The 23,634-nt window shown below is 36.7% G+C and overlaps 1 protein-coding gene across 1 annotated transcript in view; it reads left to right on the top strand.

The window, feature by feature from the left end:
* The first annotated feature begins 281 nt into the window (after positions 1–281).
* The window catches only part of LOC131167102 (protein GET4), a 33,608-nt gene continuing 10,255 nt past the window's right edge, over positions 282–23,634 (top strand). Inside the window, exons 1-8 of the mRNA XM_058125910.1 lie at positions 282–554; positions 1,161–1,240; positions 1,574–1,652; positions 14,397–14,478; positions 16,366–16,516; positions 18,836–18,926; positions 20,193–20,276; positions 20,628–20,674. Coding sequence (XP_057981893.1) covers positions 507–554; positions 1,161–1,240; positions 1,574–1,652; positions 14,397–14,478; positions 16,366–16,516; positions 18,836–18,926; positions 20,193–20,276; positions 20,628–20,674 — 662 coding nt within the window. The 5' untranslated portion in view covers positions 282–506. The remainder of the gene's footprint in view (positions 555–1,160; positions 1,241–1,573; positions 1,653–14,396; positions 14,479–16,365; positions 16,517–18,835; positions 18,927–20,192; positions 20,277–20,627; positions 20,675–23,634) is intronic.

Consider the following 23,634-nt stretch of genomic DNA (forward strand, 5'->3'; position numbering starts at 1 on the left):
GCAAAAATATTTAATCATTTATGATTTTCATATTTTAAAGCAAATCTCGTTGGATGAACCAGCGAGATTTGACACGCGTCCAAAGTCGCCTTATTTATGTAGCGAGATTTAACAAATTTCGCTAGATCAAGTAACGAAATTATATTAAGGTTATAACAAATATTGTTGGACCAAGCGAGATTACTTTAGGGTTATTCGAAAATTATTTTCGCATATTATTTAATACATATATTTTTAAAAAAAGGTATATTGGGAAAAAACTCGTAAAATGACGCCACCCGCTCAAAGCTCAAGCCATAACCCCTACACAACACAGACCGTACCCCGCGCCTCTCTCTCTCTCTCCCTCTCCCTCTCCCTCTCTCATACACACACATCGACACCGACGCACGCTCATACCCGCGCACTGTTGCCCTCTGTTAATTTCTTCCTGCTCATTCAATATATTCGATCGATCTCGCAATCTAGCCATCGGAATCGGCGAAGACGATTGCAGCGTGGGGAGCATGTCGCGTGAGAGACCCAAACGAGGGACGCTACCTCCCGCACAGGAGGTATGAATTCTATTGACTTTGAAGACTCCCTTTTTATGATTTTATTGATGATTATGCTTCTTAATATCAAATTATGCACCATACCTATTGATTTGGGTTGCTGTTCTTTAATCATTATGGGTTCCGATTGTTTTATTGACATATGATCGTGTATAGATGTTTAGGTTCGTCAATTATGAATCCTAATAGTCTGTTTGGTTACTGAAAAGAAAATTAAATAAGCTATAGAGTTGAACTATATTAGTTTTTTATTTTTGTTTTTGGGTACATTTGAAATAAAAATGCTGTTTTAAGAGGATATTATTATTATTATTATTATTATTATTATGTTTTGGTAAATTGGTTTTCAGTAAGTTCAATGACAGACTTACATTCATTGAATATTTAAGAAGATATTCAAGTATGCAGTTTGTGGAACTAAATAATAGAAAAATGTTGATAGAATTGCAATATTATTTAGAGAATATATTATTGTGGATAATTTGTTTGGACTTTGCTGCTGTTATGGTTAATTTTGGAACAGTCATGGTTTTTAGTTGTCTTGGGAAGGGAAAAAATTATAATTTTGCATTGCACATTTACATTGTTTGAGCTTTTAAAATGCAGAATATTGAGAAATTGGAGAAAGTTGTAAATGATGGCAATTCTTATGGAGCTCAGCAGATGTACAAGTCTATTAGTGCGAGGTATTTTAGAATTTATCTGGTTTTGATTTATGCATTGAAGTAAAAGTGTAACTTACCCCATGCTATCCTTATATTTAATTATTGGCTGCGTCAACACAATTATTGTACACCTATGGTACAACAGCAGTGGTTATTCATGTTGTTGAAATCAGTAGTTTGGTATGAATACCCTTGTTGGTGCCAAGATCTGATAGGAGCGGTCAGATACAGATGCTCTCGAGTTTCCTTTACCTTGTTGTCTTTGTTGGATGTTTTTGTTTGTTTTGATCATTTGAACAAACCTTGTCAATAATGAAAATATGCTTATATTTTAGGTTTGTTTAATTGTCACAGATATGTTGCTGCTCAGAGATATTCTGAAGCATTGGACATCCTCCACTCGGGATCCTGTATTCAGCTGAAACATGGACAGGTTATATACTTTCTAGGTTTGATATTCCTATAACTTTTGGGTGAGAGGTTGCTAAAATGTGTGCAAAAACATGTGGATTTTTCCAACTGTATCCATCTGTTAACCATATTGGTGCGATTTAAAAGTGGGCTTCATGGTGATCTCTCTAAGTTGACATTAGGTTGCTTTTGAGTTTGACTGGCTAGTAGCTACTATGGGATATCAAAGCTTGTTAATTGGATTCATGAAATTACAATTTTCTGCACAACAGTATAATTTACAGGTCAGCTGTTTCGGATTGATGCTGTGTTAGATCAATGAGAACTTCTAAAGAACCAGCATATTATGTTGGTTTTCTGGTCACCTTGTTTTTTTGTCATTGCTATTGGAAGATGCATCTTGAAGTATTCTTCTTCATTTTTTATGCAACGTAAACTATTTTTTTGATAGAAAAAGAATATCCTTCATAGAGAAGAGAAAGAATTACAAAGAATGGAGGTTGGAGGATAAGTGTCATAGTCCGACATTGGATGTTTACTAGGTAAATCTTGGACTTATAAGGATGGTATGGGATTTAACTATATAAGGCGCCTTTTATAGGATAAAACCATGAGGCGGGCCAAAGCAGACAATGCCCCACTGGAGTTGGCTCGAGTATGCTACAACAAGACAATAAGAAATCCTCCTAGGAAAAAACACTAGAATACAATTACAATAAGGCCATCCTCTTATCTCTCTGGAGATAAGACAACAAAATTATTTTAAAAAACCCCAAGAGTTTGCCAAGGAAGCAAGGAAAACAATTCTATCTCATAATAAATGGGAAGGGGTTGTTTTGCTATTAAAAACCCTTGCATTCCTTTTGTTTCACGATGTCCAAAAAAGTGCAAAAATAGCTCATATCCACAAAACCAATTAATTTGTACCCCTCATAGAATACCCCCCAACCAAAAAGTGTCATGAGTTTGTGCTAGTGCCATCATCTCTTCAAAAATTGAGAACCCATTGGTTTAAAGCTGTTTAGCCACCCTACAATGGAGAAATAGATGCTCACTTGTCTCACTTGACTCTAAATACATAATGTAGATACCCAAACTAATAGCCTTGAAGTTTGGAAATGCTTAGGTGATAACGGAATTATATGGTTAACTAATTTATTTAATACAATTATAAATACTAAGAAAATGTCAAATGAATGGAGGAAAAACACTTTAATACCTATATACAAAAATAAAGGAGATATTCAAAATTGTAATAGCTATTGTAGAGTTAAACTTATGACTCATATGATGAAACTATGGGAAAAGGTAGTTGAACAAAGATTAAGGTTAGAAACGAAGGTCTAAGAAAATCAATTTGGTTTTATGCTTGGGAGATCTACCACAAAAGCTATATATCTTTTTAAGAAGATTAATGGAAAAGTTTAGGAAAAGAAGCGGGACTTTCATATGATATTTATTGACCTTGAGAAAACATATGATAGGATACCTAGGGAAGTTCTATAACGGGTTTTAGAAAAAAAGGGTGTATGTTGTAGGTATACTGATGTCATTAAGGATATGTACGATGGAGTAATTGTAATGACCCGAAATTTCTACCATTTTTTTTTTCTATATCTCATGATAATCATAATAATAAAGTCAACCCATACCCATGGTGGAGTACTGGGAATACTCCTGTTCATATTCACATTCTATCTATGTAGTGGAAAACATAACACACCTAAACTTTATATACAATACCAAAGTGCTAGAGTCTCCAAAATATACATACATACTTCCCAAAAATCCATCAGAAATCCTTAGCATTAAACAAACATAACCCCAGTCCCTCAACAAAAACACATACCCTGGAATCCTGAAGCTACAACTCTACTATCTTGGAGCTCGCTCCGCTTGGCTACCTAGATTACTTGAAATGTTTAAGATTCTTGGGGTGAGACACCTCTTAGTAAGACGGAATAAGTTAACACCAGTGTGTGGCAGATGAGTTTTACACAAATAACATAACTATTAGTTTAAACTGTAACTAAGATAGCAGTTAAATGTAAATACGTATCATAACTCACACCTATAATATTTAGAATACACGTTTTTTTATTTGAACGTACTTCTAGCTATAATTCATAGTTTTTGTTTCTGTAAATCTACGTATATATATATATATATATATATATATATATATATAACTGTGAAAATTTTCCTGGATGGATAACTGTAATCATGAATTAACCCCGCATGATCGAGTTGTGCGGCCCATGGGCTGGACTTAACTATGGCTGGCTTATCAGATTAAGTCAAACTATAACTCGTCTATAGTACGATTGATCTGCTCAACCTGGTCCAGACTGCCAGGGAGCTTCTCTACTTTTTACTGAGGCACAATCAATTGCCATTACCACACTCTATCTGAGATGTGTTGTTGCACTATCTATACTGTATTAGCTCCGGTACCGTGTTCTGTGTTCTGTTCTGGTCCATTAGGGTTTTGATATTGTATAATACTATTTCTATATATTACTGTTTTACCATGATTTTGTAATAATTGTAATACCATGATTTTGTAATAACTGTAATACCATGATTCTGTAATAACTGAAATATCATGGTTCTGTAATATCTATAATATCATGGTTTTGTAAAAGCTTTAATATCATGGTTCTGAAAATCTTTAATATCATGGTTCTGTAAAAGTTATATAAAATTATGTATCAAATTTCTGTACTAAACTAGTATTTCTCATGCCGCACAATTTGAGTAATGCTCATAATACTATATTTTGTATGGGAAAACTGTATTTTACTACTGTATGGGAAAGTTATATTTTCTACTGTATGAAAATAATATATTATCTATAGGGTTTTTCTTGTGACCCAAATTTATGAAATTTCCCGAATATGCATATCATTTGAAAAATCATAAATTTCCATGCCCATAATTTCATATCCTGTAATATCTAGAAAATCATATACTGATATTTCATAATCTTATACTATACTTTAACAGGAAAAATTTCTAAAACTAACTGGCATAACTTATTCCCCTTACATGTTTATTGAGAGCGCCTGCAAGTATCCTAGATCGACGCCCACGGCGTTCGCACAACCCTTGTATTCACAAACCTTGCCTTAATCAGTTCAACTCCAGAATAATAATCATATTTACATTTCCTAGGTCCACAGATTCCAAAACTAGTTAAACTGTAAAACAATTAATAATTCATCTCTCTTACCTCAGCCTTGGAGTGGTGCCTGGAATGCCTAATTCAAAAATCTGCTCCGATTAACTGGCTATGGGTTGCTCCTAGGACCCCGTAGTGGTGTCTGATCATCATTTTGAGCTAAAATTGGAGATAAATCAAAGAGAGAAGGGAGAGAAAGCCGCAGCCTAGGAGTGAGGAGAGAGAAAGATTTTATTTTCTTAAAAAAAAAAAGAGTTGCAGGATGCTATGTAGAGGCTATTGCCAGACAAAACCGTCGATGGTTTGGCTTTTTAACCAAACATTTTCAGTGTTTTACCCTTAATCGAGCCGCAATAATTACAAAACTCTCGACGGTTTTCTGCACCCCCCCCCCCAAACCGTTGATGGTTTGGTCTACACCAAATTCCTTATTTTCTCTGTTTTTCTTATTATTTCTATTTTCCGGGTCTCTACATTTTCCCTTATAAAAATTTAATCATCGAAATTTGCTATCTATCTTATGTATCAATCTCTGAGGGAAAAAAACTTACTGTAATTTTATTAATTACCCTCATTTATGGCGGAGGAATACTGTGGTTACAATAGGGTCTTGGGAGATTACAATCAATTGCAAAAAGAAAATTTTTCCGAAACCATTTACAACCTAAAATCAAAAACACTAACTACCCTACACTGTACAAGTCAATAAATATATATTGTCATTTACTTTTACTCTTACTCGCTTAGCTCTGGGCTCCACTAAATTTCACTAGTGGGATCCTTTTAGTGCGTAGCTCTTGTTCCTTTCGATCCAGAATCTGCACTGACATTTCTTCATATGACAGAGTATCTCTAAGCTCTAGTGCTTCATAACTGATCACTTGTGAGGGATCTATGACGTACTTCCTCAATATAGATACATGGAATACATCGTTGATCTTAGACAGCACCGGTGGTAATGCTAACTTGTAGACAATTGGACTCACTCTCTCCAATATCTCAAATGGTCCAATAAACTTAGGGCTCAACTTACCCTTTTTCCTAAATCTCATTACTCCTTTCATCGGTGCAACTTTCAAGAGCACATGGTCCCCCACACCAAACTCCTGCTCTCATCGGCGGGTGTCGACATAACTTTTCTGTCGACTCTAAGCTAATTTGATTCTGTCTCCGATGAGCCTAATCTTTTCTAGCGTTTGCTGAACAATCTCTGGCCCCAACATTTGCCTTTCACCAATTTCATCCTAATATACTGGAGACTGGCACCTCCGACCATACAATGCCTCATATGGCGCCATCCCAATATTGACTTGATAGCTGTTGTTATAAGCAAATTCAACCAGTGGTAAATATTAGATCCAACTACCCCCAAAGTCCAGTACGCAGGCCTGTAACATATCCTCCAATATCTGTATGGTCCTCTCTGTCCGTCTATTGGTTTGAGGATGAAATGCTGTGTTGAACGTCAGTTGAGAACCCATGACCCTTTGCAAACTCTTCCAAAACTGAGATTTGAATCGTGGGTCTTGGTCCGATACAATGGATACTGGCACACCATGGAGTCTAACTATCTCCTGTATGTACAGCTCTGCCAATCTACTCATGGAGTAGTTAACTCTGATGGGAAGAAAGTGGACAGTCTTCATCAATTGGTCAATGATTACCTAGATGGCGTCCTGTCCATGTAATGCTGGTGGTAATCCTGTGACAAAGTCCATCGAAATGTGTTCCTACTTCCACTTGTAGATGTGAAGTGGCTGCAATGGTCCCGTCGGTCTCTGATACTTAGCTTTCACCTGCTGGCATGTCAAACACTGCTCCACATATTCAGCGATTTCTTTCTTCATATTACTCCACCAAAAAGACTCCCATAGATCCCTGTACATTTTAGTGCTTCTTGGGTGCACTGTATAAAGGGATCGATGTGTTTCCTTTAGGATAATTCTTTTAATTTCAGTATCAGCAGGCAACAAAGTTTAGCTTGGAACCTCAAAGTTCCATCATCTGAGATATTAAATTCTGCTTCCTGACCATTCTGCACTTTATCCATAATCTTTACTAATTTTGGATCTTTCATCTAAACAACTTTAATTCTTTCCTGTAATGTGGGCTGTACAACCAGATTAAAGATGAATGCTTGATGATCACCTTTTATAAGCTCCACCCCGAGTTTTTCTAAATCCATTTTGATTTGATGCTACACCACCACTACTGATACTAAGGCACTCCATGATTTCCGACTCAAGGCATCAGCTACCACATTTGCTTTTCCTGGGTGGTAACTGATGGTGCAATCATGATTTTTAATCAACTCTAACCACCTTTTCTGCCTCATGTTTAGCAAATGAGCTATAACTCTCCACTGCTGCATCAAAACACACCAGAGCCTTTTGTGTGACGCATCACTGTAAATTACAATGCCCTCTTCTCTCGAAGGAATCGTTAGAACCGGTGCAGTGATGAGTCGCTGCTTTAATTCCTGAAAGCTCTGTTCACACTCATCTGTCCAGTTAAACTTTACATTCTTCTTGGTCAATCTGGTCAAAGGACCTGATAATTTAGAGAATCCCTCCACAAACCGGCGATAGTATCCTGCTAATCCCAAGAAACTCCCGATATCCTGCACATTTTTCGGTCGTGCCCAGTCCACTATCACCTCAATCTTACTCGGATCCACAAAGATGCCACCCCTAGATACCACATGTCCAAGGAAAGTGACTTGCTTCAACCAGAATTCACACTTCTTGAATTTTGCATACAACTTTCTTTCTCTTAGTATGTGTAGAACTGTCCTCAGATGATCCTCGTGCTCCTCGAAGCTCCTTGAATATACCAGAATATCATCAATAAGGACTATAACAAACTGATCTAGTTACTGATGGAACACCCTATTCATCAGATCCATAAATACGGCAGGAGCATTCGTCAGTCCGAACGGCATAATCAGAAACTCATAATGGCCATACCGAGTTCGGAACGCTGTCTTTGGAATATCCTCCACCCTGACGTTTACTTGATGGTATCCAGATTGGAGATCAATCTTTGAGAATGTTTGTGTCTCTTGTAGTTGGTCAAACAAATCATTAATGTGGAGAAGTGGGTATTTATTCTTGATGGTCACTTTATTGATTTCTCTGTAGTCGATGCACATTCTCATCGACCCATCCTTCTTTTTCACTAACAATACCGGCGCTTCCCAAGGTGACACGTTGGGCTTGATGAACCCCTTGTCCAATAGTTCCTATATCTGTTCTTTCAACTCTTTCAATTCCGCTGGATCCATTTTGTACGACGCTTTAGAAATTGGCGCTGTTCTCGGAGATAGGTCGATAGTAAACTCAACCTCACGATCAGGAGGCAGTCCCGACAGATTCTCCAAAAACACGTCAGGAAAATCTTTCACTATTGGAATATCTTCTAACTGAATTTCCCTTCCGGCGCTTCTTTTACACAGGCCAGGTACCCCTGGCATCCCTCCAAAAGCAATCTCATCGCCTGAATAGCTGACAAAATCTGTGGTGGGGAACACACACATGTCCCCACAAATCGGTACTCCTGCTCTCCTGGAGGTCTGAATACCACTTTTCTCTGATGACAATCAATATTCGCATAGTTGACAGCTAGCCAGTCTATTCCCAGAATTACCTCGAAACCATGCATATTTAGAACTACCAAGTTAGCTGACAAAGACCTTCCCTGAATACTGAGGGGACAATCTTTGAGTACCTTTCTTCACAACACTATGGTCCCAGTTGGTGTAGCCATTGATAAACTAACATCTAATGATTGAGTTTCTATACCACATCATAAACTCTCGGGCTATGAAAGAGTGAGTCGCTCCTGAATCAAATAAAAGAATAGTTTTATACGACAAAATAGGGATAATACCTATCACTACATCACCTGCCGCTTTAGCGTCTCCCGGTATCAGAGCATAGACCCGTGCCGGGGCGGTGTTCCTCTGCTGATTTCCTCGGAGTGCTTGATTGTTTTCCCAGAATTGTCTAGGAGCGGGAGGATTAACTAGCTGTGCTCTGTAGTCTCTCGCAATATGTCTGGGTCTCCCACAATGATAGCAAACATTCTCTCTCACACGACATTCCCCCACGTGCCTCCTATTACATTTGGGATAAATCGGGTAGGTTTGAGTCCCCTAATACACCTGCCTTCCTATCTCCTGTCTCTGCTTCCCACTGTTCCTCCTTCTCGGACCTTGGCTAGATCCCGCCTGAAACCTAATAGGCGTAGGCCTCTTCCTCTGACTTTGCCGCTCTATGCCTCTCTATCAACTGGTCTCGGCTACGGTGACTTTATTTTTACCAACTCAGAAAAATGTCGTATCTGCAGAACCACCACCTGCTCATACACCTCCTATCTCAGCCCCCTTTCAAATCTCTGTGCCTTCCTGAACTCATCTGGGATCATGAAGGAAGCAAAATGGAACAGCTCCGCAAATTTTGCAGCGTACTGTGACACTGTCAATTAACCTTGAGTCAAATTCAAGAATTCCTCCATCTTGGTATCTCTAATGGAGGCAGAAAAGTAGCAGTCATAAAAGATTTTCTTAAATCTCCCCCAAGACGGTGCTACTGGTGCTGACCTCTGCTCCTCTAGGAGTTTCACCGCTGACCATCACCGTTCTGCCTCCTCTGTCAACTTGAAAGTGGCATACAACACTCTCTGTTCGTTGGTGCAATGCAGTATTGTTAGGATTTTCTCAATCGCCTGTAGCCAATTTTCTGCCTTAATCGGATCTGCGTTTCCTGAAAAGGTTGGAGGAAACTGTTTGATCGAACTGCCCTGATCAGCTGATGGACAATCCTGTTCTTTAGAATTTCGGGCTATTTTTGCTATCACCGCTGAGCAACACTACATAGGACTATATCAGAATCGCTACCGCCCATACTAGAAGGCCCCGCATCATCACCACTTCCAGCATGAGCATTGCTATTTCTAGGGTCCATCCTGAAAAGAGAATAAAAACAATTCTTAGAATTTCAATACCTTAATATGACAATACTACTATCTAACTAAGAACCTTAAAATATCCTCCTACACCCAAACAACCTAACATCCCTATTCCCAATTTAAGTTTCCGTCTTACTACTCAGAAACAAGAGCCGGTGATAGCTTACCATGGCTTTCCTGAAATTGTCATCCCAGGAAAAACATAGAAACCACAAAATTTCCTGCCTCAAAGCCGCGAGACAGAACCCTAAATTCCACTTTAACCTCCATAACAATATCCTACTATACCCCTGATCCATCCTTTTCCTATCCTCTATCAAGATCCATTCCTATACTTTGGTATTGTATTCCGCTGGAGTTTGCAGAACCTAACAACCTAGGCTCTGATACCAAACTTGTAACGATCCGAAAATTTTATCATTTTTTTTTCTATATCTCTGATACCATGATAATAATAATAATAAAGTCAACCCGGACCCAAGGTGGAGTACCGGGGATACTCCTGTTCATATTCACATTCTATCTATGCAGTGGAAAACATAACACACCTAAACTTTATATACAATACCAGAGTGCTAGAGTCTCCAAAATATATATGCATACTTCCCAAAAATCCATCAGAAATCCCCAGCATTAAACAAACATAACCCCAGTCCCCCAACGAAAACACATACTCTGTAATTCTAAAGCTACAACTCTACTATTTCGGAGCTCGTTCCGCTTGGCTACCTGGATTACCTGAAATGTTTAAGATTCTTGGGGTGAGACACCTCTTAGTGAGACGGAATAAGTTAACACCAGTGTGTGGCAGATTAGTTTTACACAAATAACATAACTGTTAGTTTAAACTGTAACTAAGATAGCAGTTAAATGTAAATACGTATCATAACTCACACCTATACTATTTAGAATACACGTTTTCTATTTGAACGTACTTCTAGCTATAATTCATAGTTTTTGTTTCAGTAAATCTACGTATATATATATATATATATATAACTGTGAAAATTTTCCTGGATGGATAACTGTAATCATGAATTAACCTTGCATGATCGGGTTGTGCAGCCCATGGGCTGGACTTAACTATGGCTGGCTTATCGGGTTAAGTCAAACTATAACTTGTTTGTAGTACGATTGACCTGTTCAACCTGGTCCAGACTACCAGGGAGCTCCTCTACTTTTCACTGAGGCACAATCGACTGCCATTACCACACTCTATTTGAGATGTGCGGTTGCACTATCTATAGTGTATTAGCTACGATACCGTGCTCTGTGTTCTGTTCTGGTCCATCAGGGTTTTGATATTGTATAATTCTATTTCTATATATTACTGTTTTACCATTATTTTGTAATAACTGTAATACCATGATTTTGTAATAACTGTAATATCATGATTCTGTAATAATTGAAATATCATGGTTCTGTAATATCTATAATATCATGGTTCCGTAAAAGGTTTAGTATTATGGTTCTGTAAAAGCTTTAATATCATGGTTTTGTAAAAGTTATATAAAATTTTGTATCAAATTTCTGTACTAAAACTAGTATTTCTCATGCCACAAAATTTGAGTAATGCTCATAATACTATATTCTGTATGGGAAAATGTATTTACTATTGTATGAGAAAATTATATTTTCTACTGTATGAAAATAACATATCATCTATAGGGTTTTTCATGCAACCCAAATTTCTTAATTTCCTTAATATGCATATCATTTGAAAAGTCATAAATTTCCATGCCCATAATTTCATATCCTATAATATCTAGAAAATCATATACTGATATTTCATAATCTTATACTGTACTTTCATTGGAAAAATTTCTAAAACTAACTGGCATAACTTATTCCCCTTACACGTTTACTGAGAGCGGGCCTGCAAGTATCCTAGATTGACGCCCGCGGCGTTCGCACAACCCTTTATTCACAAACCCTGCCTTAATCAGTCCAACCCCATAATAATAATCATATTCACATTTACTAGGCCCACACATTCCAAAACTAGTTTAACCTGTAAAATAACTAATAATTCATCTCCCTTATCTCAGCCTTGGAGTGGTGCTTAGAATGCCTAATTCGAAAATCTGCTTCGATTAACTGGCTAAGGGTCGCTCCTAGGACCCTGTAGTGGTATCTGATTGTCAATTTGGGCTGAAATCGGAGAGAAATCGAAGAGAGAAGGGAGAGGAAGCTGCAGCCTAGGAGAGAGAGGAGAGAGATTTTATTTTCTTAAAAAAAAAGAGCTGCAGGATGCTTATGTAGAGGCTACTGCCAAACAAAACCATCGACGGTTTGGCTTTTTAACCAAACTTTTTCACCGTTTTACCCTTAACCAAGCCGCAGTATTTTCAAAACCGTCGACGGTTTTCTGCGCCCCCCCCCCCCCACCAAACCATCGACAGTTTGGTCCACACCAAATTCCTTTTTTTCTTTGTTTTTCTTATTATTTCTATTTTTTGAGTCTCTATAGTAATGACTAGTGTATGGACTATAAATGGAAAAATTAGAGAATTTCCAATCACCATAGGTGTACATCAAGGATCTACTTTGAGTCCTTATCTTTTTGCTTTAGTGATGGACCAACCAACTAAGAGTATTCGAAAGGAGGTTCCATAGTGTATGTTGTTTGCAGATGATATTGTATTAATTGATGAAATTAGGGACGGAGTAGAGGCTGAGTTAGAATTATGGAGAGGCTTTAGGATAAGTAGAAATAACACAGAATATATGAAATGTAATTTTAGTAATGGTAGGAGGAATATTGGAGAGAAAGTTAAACTTGATGATGATGAAATAAATAGCACTTGTAGATTTAGATACCTTGGATCTATTATGCAAACTGAAGGAGAAATTAAAGATGATGTAATGCATAAAGTTAAAGCAGGTTGGGTAAAATGGAGAAGTGCTTCAATTGTGTTCTATGATTGTAGAATATCCTTAAAATTAAAAAGGAAGTTTTATAGGACAACTATAAGACCAGCTATGCTATATGGATCAGAATGTTTGGCGACGAAGAACCAAAATATCCAAAAAGTAAAAGTTGCTGAGATGAGAATGCTTAAATGGATGAGTGGTATAACATTGAAAGATAAATTAAGGAATGAACATATTCACGGTAAGTTAGGTGTAACTCCTATAGAAGATAAGATAAGGGAGGGATGACTTAGATTGTATGGACACTTGCAACGTAGGCCACATAATGCGTCAGTGAGGAAGAGTGAGTTAGTTACTGTGGGGGTAAACCTAAAATAACTTGGGAGGAGATTGTGAGTAAGGATTTAATATCTCTGAATTTGTCAAAAGAAATGATCCATGATCACATAAATTGGCGGAAAATGATTCATATAGCTAGCCCCACCTAGTGGGACTTAAGGCTTGGTTTTGTTGTGTATTAAGCCTATCGAGAACTAGAGTCCACATTGGCTCAAAGCTACGTAGCCACCTGGCAATGGAGAAATAGATGCACACTTGGTTCGCTTGACTCTAAACACATAATGCATATACTTGGACTGATAGCCTTATAAGACCTCCTTACACTATTAGTATTATGCCTATTGAGAACCAGAGTCCACATGAAAGCTTTGATCTTAAATGGAGCCTTAGCCTTCCAAAAAAAATTGTTCTAGGGAAAGAATAAGAGTTTGAGGTTTCCAACAAAGGAGAGAAGAAAGATTTCGTAGTAAAAAAAACAAGTAGCATCCCCGATCTAGATCCTTGAATCATTCCTCACTTGATGAACGAAAGAGTCCAACACTCTCAACTAAATGGTAAGGTCATCAACATCTCTTTCGTTTAGATTCCTAAAAAAGTGAAAATCATAAGAAAAGAAAAAGGGTAATTGGGGCATTATGAATGGAAGGTAGTCTACAGAGACGAGGGTGCAATGAGTCCAATGAGACCTCACCCACTAACATATCCTCCCGCAAAGGATTATTGATTCTTTTATTAACTAAATTGTACTATATTTTTTTAAAAATTTAATTATATTTATATATTCAATTGATAGATGGAGGATTTGAACCCTAGTGGTAGATGGCCAGGGCATTGCTTGTTACTTGTTCATTCACTGTGCTTCATGCACACTAGTTCATTCATTATGCTGCATGTGTGGTGTTATTGCACATGCACACCGACCTCACATTGAGAATTGAATCACAATTTTTGTAGTATCTTGACATAGGGCTGCAACTGGAGCAGTCTTACTTGCATGTACCTTTTGGTTGAGAGTCCAGAAAGGACCTTAGTGATATCTCAACATATTGCTCTAGGCGGAAGTTAAAGTTCAAGTTGAGAGTTGTGAATTACAGCTCAATTCTAGCTTTGACTTAGGGCTGCAACTGACCTTGCTTGGTCTGGGGCGTCGGAGGTGTTAATTTCCATTAGCTTTAGCTTGAAGCCGAGTTGCATGCTGTTGGAAAGTGGGCTTGTGGGCAGCCTGATTCTTATCTTTTGGATTATTTAAAAAAAAAAAAAATATTTAGTCTCTTGTAGATTGATTTATTCATTGTAAAAACTTGAAGCTAATGAAGTATGAAGAAATAACTTGGCAAACTGTTATTGTGTTTCTATTTCCTTTTGAAATCTATTCAATGGCATCTGTGTCCAAAACATTTGTAGGTTACTTGCGGAGCTGAGCTTGCAGTATTGTTTGTGGATACCCTTGTGAAGGGGAAATTTCTTTATGATGACGAAACTCTTGGTCAGTTACTCTTTTCTCATAATTTTATTGTTTACTCTCTCTCTCTCTCTCTCGTGTGTTTAGATTTTTAATGAAATCTTTTCTTTTGTAAAGTGCGTACATGTACACAGGTATGGATGTATTGTTTTTTTTAATTGGCCTGGCTTAATCTGAAATTTTAAATCCCTTTTGTTGAGGGTTACCTTATTATTATTATTATTATTATCAGCAAAGGGAAATTATATTAAAGGAGGAATCAAGGGGATGCCACCCAAAAACAAAGAAACAAATGGGGGAGAAACACCCCTTACTAAAAGATATCAAGAAAATCAAGGATTACAAAGTGATTTTAACTAGCTTGGAATGCCAACTAGAGATCCAAGCAATCCAATGGTCCATGACACCCTGAATAGGAGAGATGATTCCTTGAAAGGCTCTTCCATTCCTTTCTCTCCACATGCCCCAACAAACAGCAAGTGAATGAGGGAGGGAGAGCTTCTCCCTTCCTTATAAGCTCTGATCCCTTTCCAAGCCCACTGTTCTCCTCCCACTGTAACTGCAGTGACCCAGTTCTGATTTACAATGGAGATGGCTAAGTTCCACAATTTCTTGGTCCAAGAACAATGCAGGAGTATGTGATTAATGGTTTCCTCCTGCGCCAAGCATAAAAAGCATCTATTGACAAGAGGGATGCCTTCTTTCTCAAGATAGTCTAAGCCAAGGTAAGGATTTTTCAAAGAGTAGCTTCCCATGTGAAAAGGGCAGCCTTGGAAGGGGCTGCCATTTTCCAAATCAGCTTATAAGGGAAGTTAGTGCTGCTCCCAGCCAAAGAACTAAGGTGTAGTGAAGTTCCTATCTATCCTCGAAACCCGTTTGGACTCATCGGAACTGGCCTGATAATGAGACTTATCGAGACTGCTGAAAAAATCTGTAAAATTATCAAGTTCCTAATCAAAAGCATTTCTATTCAAAGGAATATCCCAAATTATCCCGTGACTGGTGAACTCCAAGTCTTGGAGAAAAAACATTGTGGTGCAGCATATAGAGAACAACTATGCAAAGCAATTTGACCCACGTAGCTCCACCCAAAACTCAGTTAACTTATATACTGCATATAAAGAAAGTGTTACATATTTAGGAGATTGCACATGTTGACTTTATTATAATAATTGTACATGGCATGCAGTGACTTTTCATGTAACCATAGTTACATGTTTGGTGTTTGAGAATTGAGAATTATTTGGTTTGCAGTCATGATTGAACATGGAAACCAGTGCCAACAATGGCATTTTCTGAGAATTTTGGGAATCTGTAAATTTGATGAACTCAATTGGGTCATAAGCGTTCTACATCTAAATGCAATAGTATTTTAGAATTCAGGAATGCCACAAATGAAAATTGGGGAAGGAGAACTGCAGCAATTTTTTTGAAATTTTCATGAAATATTAGTAATTTTTTTTTGTTTAGTGCATGGGGGCCAGTTTTATACAAAATGTAAAATAGAATCAATGCATAATTTAGAAATTGAAATTTTCATATATTTCCTTCATAATCTCACATTGGGCTTCACTGGCTGTTGGATATTAATTCAAACATCTTCTCATGTTCTGCTGACACGAGAACGGACTGAATGATTGAGGAGTGATTTTTATTGCTATATTTAAGTCAAAAGCAAAAACTGAATTATATTTCACCCCCTTCTCATTTATTTATTCTTTCTTTGTTTCTTCCTTTTGTTTTGATTTATTATATTTTTTTATGTAAGTGGTAATTGACTAATCAATGAATTGTGCATTTTTAGTGCCTGGTCGGCAGTTGTTTTGGCATTTTAATCATGGACAACTTGTTTGATTGATCTGTGTCCAATATTTTGCTTTCTTTTTGGTTATGACGAAGTATAAATCTTAGACCGTGTTAGGAAAATCTACAAGAAATTTCCTCGAATCTCTGTGCCGCAGCACTTGGCGGACGATGATGACATGCAACAACTTTCTGAAGCCCTTGGGGCAGCAAAAATACATGTTGAGGGCTGCTCATCATTCTTGAAAGCTGCAATTAGGTGAGATATTCCACTTGTTTTTTCCACATTGAAAGTGAGTCTGAGGATTTTGTGCATGTGAGCTATCTGGTGGTGCTTTTGGTGGATGCTTGGTTGTCTTGTTTCTTCCCCCCTCTTCAACTTTATTGTAATGATTTAGTTTGATTTAATAATTGTATAACTTAATAGTTATATTATTACTTTTTTTAATAATTATATCATTTCTAATTATTCATTTCAACCCAGTATTGTAATGATTCGGTGGGCCTTTAATTAAATTCTGGTATGCTTGTCATATATCTGTGAAGCAACTTTCAAGATGGTGTGAAGTTGGAATTCTCATTTTTTTTTTAAATATTTATTTCATTCTATATAGTAAATTTTGCAAACTTGCAGATGAAATCATAGAACATGGATGTATAAGTTCAATTTTCTGTTTATTGATGCCAGGAACAGTGAAACCAACACTCTAATGGGAATTATGAATTTACATGTCTGTAGAGCAAACCTGTAATATAATTTGGACCAGTTATGGGTTATTGGTATAACAGTGGGGAATCAGATTTGGACCTGGAGAGGCATTTGCTCAAACAAAGAGAGTGAAAAAGCCCCAGTCTGATTCCTCTTACCAGTTTTTGGATTCTGTGGAGGGAATGAAATAGAAGAGCTTTTAAAGGATCAGCCATGTCCATAACAATTCTAAAGATAGATGGTTTACTACTCTCACTAGCCGTAGCTGGTTTAGTGGATGGTACAGGTTCAACACCTATACAAATCTTTATTTTTTATGCACTTTGTATCACAGGCGATACTTTTCTTTTTGGCTCGTTTTTGTAAATGGATGGCACCCCCTTGGTGCACTTAATGAATTCTCTCTTTTTGTGATTAAAAAAAATTATGCAGATTGCTAAGCATTTTTGTCTGCGTAACTGCAAAGTGTTGATCCGTACGCATAAGCGTTACACTAGAACTCACAAGTGTAAAACAAAAAAAAAACTAAATTGTTTACATCATCATACATTGACAAAATGTCTAGCATGGCAATGATGAAGCATCTAGTGTGGTAAGAAGTCACATTCATGTTATGCGATAAAAAGCAAGAGATGAGGTGGTGTTGGGAGATCTTGTGCAAAATATTTGGTAGTGCTACCATATTAGCTAAATATGAAAAAAAATTGGAGTAAGTTGATAATTATTTAGAAGGCTTTTTAGGATTTGCTTGGGAAATATGTGTTCATAAAATAAGTTTGTGTAGATTAGTGCCATAAAATGCCTTTTTGAGCAATTTATTTGGCAGGTTTAGAAAGCTAAGTTGGAAAATGTGGACTAAGATTCAAATTGGTAGTTTTTTGTGGTTTGATTTGATCATAACCTATTTGAGCATGCTTATGATTTTTGTGCGTGTGTTGCAAATAGTTAACACTCAAAGTGATATTCCAGCAAATGACTAAGATTGTTAAGTGTTGCAAATGGGACCACTCATAGTGAAGTCTCTGCTGACCCTTACTGCTTCCTTTAGTGCTTTTGGGAGGGATAAGGACGCAAAAAAGTTGTGGACTTGTACTGTGTTAGCTGTGATTTGGGTAATTTAATTGGAAAATAATTCATGAGGGCTCAAGGGGCAACATTTACCTTTGTATCTGGTTTTTTGGAGAAGACTGTTTTTCTTGCTTCCTTGTTGGCTTATGCTTCTGGAGCCTTTAAGGGAGTGAATCTCACCGATTTCCACCATGATTGGAAAGCTTTTAATTACTGATGATTTTTTTTTGTTTTTTTTGTTTTGTTTTTTGTTTTTCTATGTTTCCTGTTAGTGTTCTTGGTGTGTAGGAGGATGTTTATCCTCCTTTTCTTGTGTTCTTTTGATTTTAATTTCCTCTTTAGTAAAATACCTCGTTCATAAAGAAAGAAAGAATGAAAGAAAGAAAACCCTTGCCACATCACAACCTCCTTTTCTTGGTTTCTTATGGTTTGAATCCTATCAAGATCTATAAGGAGTGTGCATATATATACATGTATACATGTATGTAGTATGTATGTATGTATTTATGTATATATTTTTTGCATTTCACCTTCTTCTTTTATTAAGTTGTTTCTTTTATAAAAAATTCTCTCTGTCCCACTTTTATATGATTCATCTTGACTAGGATTTTAGTCCCAGATACTTGGGATTGGCTTTATTGATCCTTTTTAGCCATTTTGCTTCATCAAGGGCTGTTTCTTTTTCTCTGTTAAATTATTGAAGATTATTGACATTGCTTAAAATTTTTTGTTTATTTATTTAAACCTGTGCCTTTTTGTCAATTTAGGCAGCATGTAACTATTTTTGGTTCTGTTCCATAGGTGGTCTGCAGAGTTTGGAGCTCCTAAGAGTGGATCTCCTGAACTGCACTGTATGCTGGCTGAGTATATATATTCTGAATCCCCTGAATTGGTACGTCTGCATCTGATAGGTGAACCACCCAATGACTCAAAATAAACATACGCAGGCAAAGAGACACACATGCTTGCATGCATGACAACTGCATATTTTTTTGAATCTTATAATTTGGTAGTTCTGATGGCTAAAATTTTCAGATGGCTGGTCCAAAATACAGTAGCACTTGCTCACAGAATGTCATATATAAATGAAAATTTCCTATCTCACTTTGCCTGATGTCTGAAACATACAGATAATACTTCTTACCTTTTGAGACTAACAATTTCATATCAGTATAGGATTATTAAAAGCATCTTGGTATTTCACAAAAGATGTCATTTTATGTAACTATAATTTGCTTCTGCCAAGCTTACCATCATTATGGTACATGGGATGGGAATGGGAACATGGAAACAGAAAGTAGGTTAGCACAGACATGGTATGTAACAAAGGGGTAACTAAAGTATCATTGTGCTGTTGAAAATCCCTAAAGTATCAAGATACTTTCTTAGTCTTTTTCTTATATCTTATTTAATTAGCCCAGTTTTCTACAATCAAAAGTTACATACTGACATTTGTATAGATAATAATGAGATCATCTCATCATTGTTTAAAATTTTGTTCAAATAATTAATTATCCACATTGCTGAACCCCTGCAATTTGCCAGGGGTTGACAAATTGCTGTGACTCTGGCTCCGACTTGTGTAGGAGCAGATTATAGGGGGTTGGATCAACTTGTTCAGACCAAGTTTGGATCACTTTTTTTTTTCCCTCCTTTCTTTCTTTCAGTTTCTTATTAGAATTTGCGGTGACAACTTCATTTGCTCAAGTGAGTTGCAATAGTTTGCGGAGGATGGAGTTATGCCTAAGTGCTTAAGAAACAAATTGGACTTAGGTTATGTTTGGTTCATGGAATGCCTAAGTGCTTCAGAAACAAATTGGACTTAGGTTATGTTTGGTTCATGGAATATGGAATACTAGAATAGCTATTCCTTGGAATAAGATGGGATATAGTTAAAAATTTAGAAATAGAGGGAATATCTATTCCCTGTAGATTCCTTATTATTTCATCCAATATGTAATAAAAAAGGGGTGACTAATTATAACTAATTTATTCCTAGAATAGGCATTCCATGAAGCATGAACCAAAAATAACCTTAATGTTGTTTTTTGTGGGCCTTCCAAACATGCTTGAAATTATTTTGATATTTAATTGCAATAGAATTTCATCAACAATATTGTGGGTAGTGTAGAAATAAGGGTTTTGTCTTGCGTTTCAGGACATGGCCAGAGTATCCTTTCATTTTGTTCGAGGGAACAGCCCGAAGAAGTTTGCTTCTACTCTTGTAAATTTTATGGGCAAGGTCAGCATTCTTTATTGTGCTATATCCTTCTTTATCTTAAATTCAATGGTGCAAATGCCGAAATTCAGAACTGAATCATTTTTCACTCTGTGGGTAAACATAAGGAAATTTCATGCTTCATTATTTAATTTCTTTGATACAATGCCAAATCAGTACTCAGTTTTTTTTTTTCTTTCTTTGCATTTTTTTAAAAAAAATATATATTTTACTTGAATTACTGTGAATTGGCACAGTTCTGCATCCATTCGTCGATTGGATTGTTACTTCAATTTCCATTTATTTACTTCAATTACACTTTTCACAGTTTGATGTTCCTTGGGTTTGTGTAATGTGCTTTTTGATCTTTTGCAGTGTTATCCAGGTGAAGATGACCTGGCTATTGCGCGTGCTGTTTTAATGTGAGTAGACTTGAAAACGAGATTCTTGCCTTTGGTTCTACTGTTCAATATGTTGAACTCAATGTGGATCATGGAACCCCAAAATTTCTGTCTTGTACTATACATTCAAAACTGGTTGTAATTCAAACATCCCTGGCTAATAGAATTCTGTTAAACCGTCATTTTGGATATATAGAATCCGTGAATGGGGAACAAACCTCAGCAATATTATTGAATCTTTATTTATGAATATTCAAGTAGGCCCGCACTCCTTTAGAAAATCTGTAACTCTATTCCTGTATAACTTAAAAGTCTCCTGTTTATTACCAATAATAGGATTTTTATTTATATATTAAATCTAAAAATTTTCATTTATATAATTTTGGCAATAGTCAATTAATATGCAAGTGTGTCTGTACTGAATGTCTGGGCAAAACTGAATTATTGGATTTGGGAGTTGAGTCCTTCGTTAGCATCTTGATCCCTTTTCCTTTTAGTTTACATAAAATGTATTGTTATATAAAGGTGGATTCATGCCCATCCGCAAAACTATAAGCTACTAATTAGGACATCTTTAAGGCAATTTTTTTACTCCTTATATTTGTAGCCATTGTGAAAAATTGGGAGTCGTCAACTGATTTTCGAAAAAAAAAAAAAGGTTTCTTATTTTTCATATTTTAATTAAAGAATACCAGAAGGTGTTGTGAACTTTTGTTATTTGAAGTGAATAGTTTTCATGATTTTTATTCAATAACACTCTTCAATTGGAATTTATGTTATCTAGATAATGTTGTTCATCATTTTTATGCTGTTGTGATAACCTTTAAGCATGCCCCCGCACATATTTTTTTTTTGGATAGAAAAAGAAACTTTATTCAAAAGCATTAGAAAAAGATACAAAAAAGGAGAACTAGCAGTACTCAAAACAGAACAAAAAAGGGAAAAAACATCATCTTGTTAAAGCATTCCAGTCTGACAATATCTTGAAACAGCAACCCTTAAAACAGCCAGCACTATAAGTCCAAAGAGAAGCCAAGTATTGGATCCTGTACCAAATAAACCCCACCGACTCTTTCTTTCCAACCAAATAGCCCACAAAACAGCCCCAAGAGCATGTCTTGACAGCCTTCTAGCATCCTTACTTGTCCCTAAACAAGCAAAAGAAAGTAAACAAAAGACTGAATTTGGACTAACCCACAATTCTCCAAACACCCCAAAAAGTTGGTTTCACAAGTTCCAAGCAATAGAACAATGAATACAGTAGTGAGACACATTTTCTGAACTATTACCACATATAACACTTGTCCAGCAACAGAGCTTTTTAAAGTCTCCTACTTTGCAGATTGTTGGTGTTTACTCTATTAGTAGGGATGCCAGCAAAACAAAGCCTTAATCTTAGAAGGAGTTTTAGCCTCCCAAACACCCGACAGAGATGAAATATTGAATTAATCTTAGCAATATGGGAAAAGAAAGATTAGAAGAATACCCCAACGAATCCAAAGTCCAAAGTAATGCAGGGGCAGCATCAAGGATCTGCAGCTATGGGAGAGTTTTGAAGAGAGGAAGGGGAAGAGAGGAGAGAAGATACGAGGTGGAAAACTCACCTTCAATTCCACTTCAAATTCAACAATAACTGCTTTCAACATGGCTTTCTCACACTATTTATAAGAAAGCCCCTAAACACATGAAATTACACATATACCCCTAAAGCAACGTGAATTACAAACAAACTCCTAGAATACACAAATACTACCAACAAGCTCCCCACCCCATGCACATACATAATCCTAATACAAGCGAACTACAAACACATACTTAAACAACAAACTAAGCACATTTGCATTTCGGATCTAATAAACCATTTATCCTATTCTTCGATATAGGTCTCCAAATTGTGATGAAATGATCCATCCAAATACCAACTTCTTGTTCTGCTTCAATTCCCTCATTCCAAAAAGAACTCGACGAAGAGAGTACCAAGGAGCCCATCACCATGTGTAAAGTTATCTCGTTTCATAAGAAATGAATCCTTCAACTTGGTGAGTAGAAGAATTTTTGATGGCATCAACTTATACTTCTTGTCAACGGAGAGAGAATAAGAATCTCATATACATCATGCTTCACCTTCCTATCAAATAACCATGGTTGGCCCAAAAAGATATTACAAATTTTTAGAGGAAGGATATCACATTGCATTGTCTCCATAATGGAACCAATCTTGATGGTAAGTAAGCAATGACCATGGACCTTCAAGTTGGTATTATTGACCCAAGCAATTTTATATGGTTCGTGAAGGATTTTTCAGAAGAAGAATAACCATTATTATTGAATTTCAAGAGACATGATTACAAGATAAATAGTAGAGGAAGGTCACCAAATTAGGAAGGCCTCAAAATCAGTAGATCAAATCACCACAAAATCAGCAAATCAAATCAGCCGATCTTTAGGTTAGAAAACAAGAAATTGAAACTACTAGAAACTGAAGTAGTAATTTCAGATATTAAAAAATAGATTTTCTTAATTTATTCCTTAGAAATCTGACACCCCCCCCTCAAGTTGGAGCGTAGATATCTATGATGCCCAACTTTCTTACAAAGAGCTCAAAACTAGGTCTGAAAAGTCCTTTGGTGAAGATATCGGCTATTTGTTGAGTAGTGGGAACAAAAGGCATGCAAACAGCTCCACTATCAATCTTCTCTTTTATGAAGTGTCTGTCAATCTCTACATGCTTCGTGCGGTCATGTTGTACTAGATTTTGACCAATACTTATGGCAGCTTTGTTGTCACAATACAACTTCGTTGGCATGTTCAACGGCATCCGCAGCTCTTCAAGAATTCTCTTCAGCCATAGCATCTCACAAACTCCGTTAGCCATAGCCCTATATTCTGCCTTGGCACTGCTCCTTGCAACCACATTCTGTTTCTTGCTTCACCATGTGACCATATTTCCCCAGACATAAGTACAGTATCCCGACGTGGAT

This window comes from Malania oleifera, chromosome 10, assembly GCF_029873635.1.
Source record: "Malania oleifera isolate guangnan ecotype guangnan chromosome 10, ASM2987363v1, whole genome shotgun sequence".
Lineage (NCBI taxonomy): Eukaryota > Viridiplantae > Streptophyta > Magnoliopsida > Santalales > Ximeniaceae > Malania > Malania oleifera.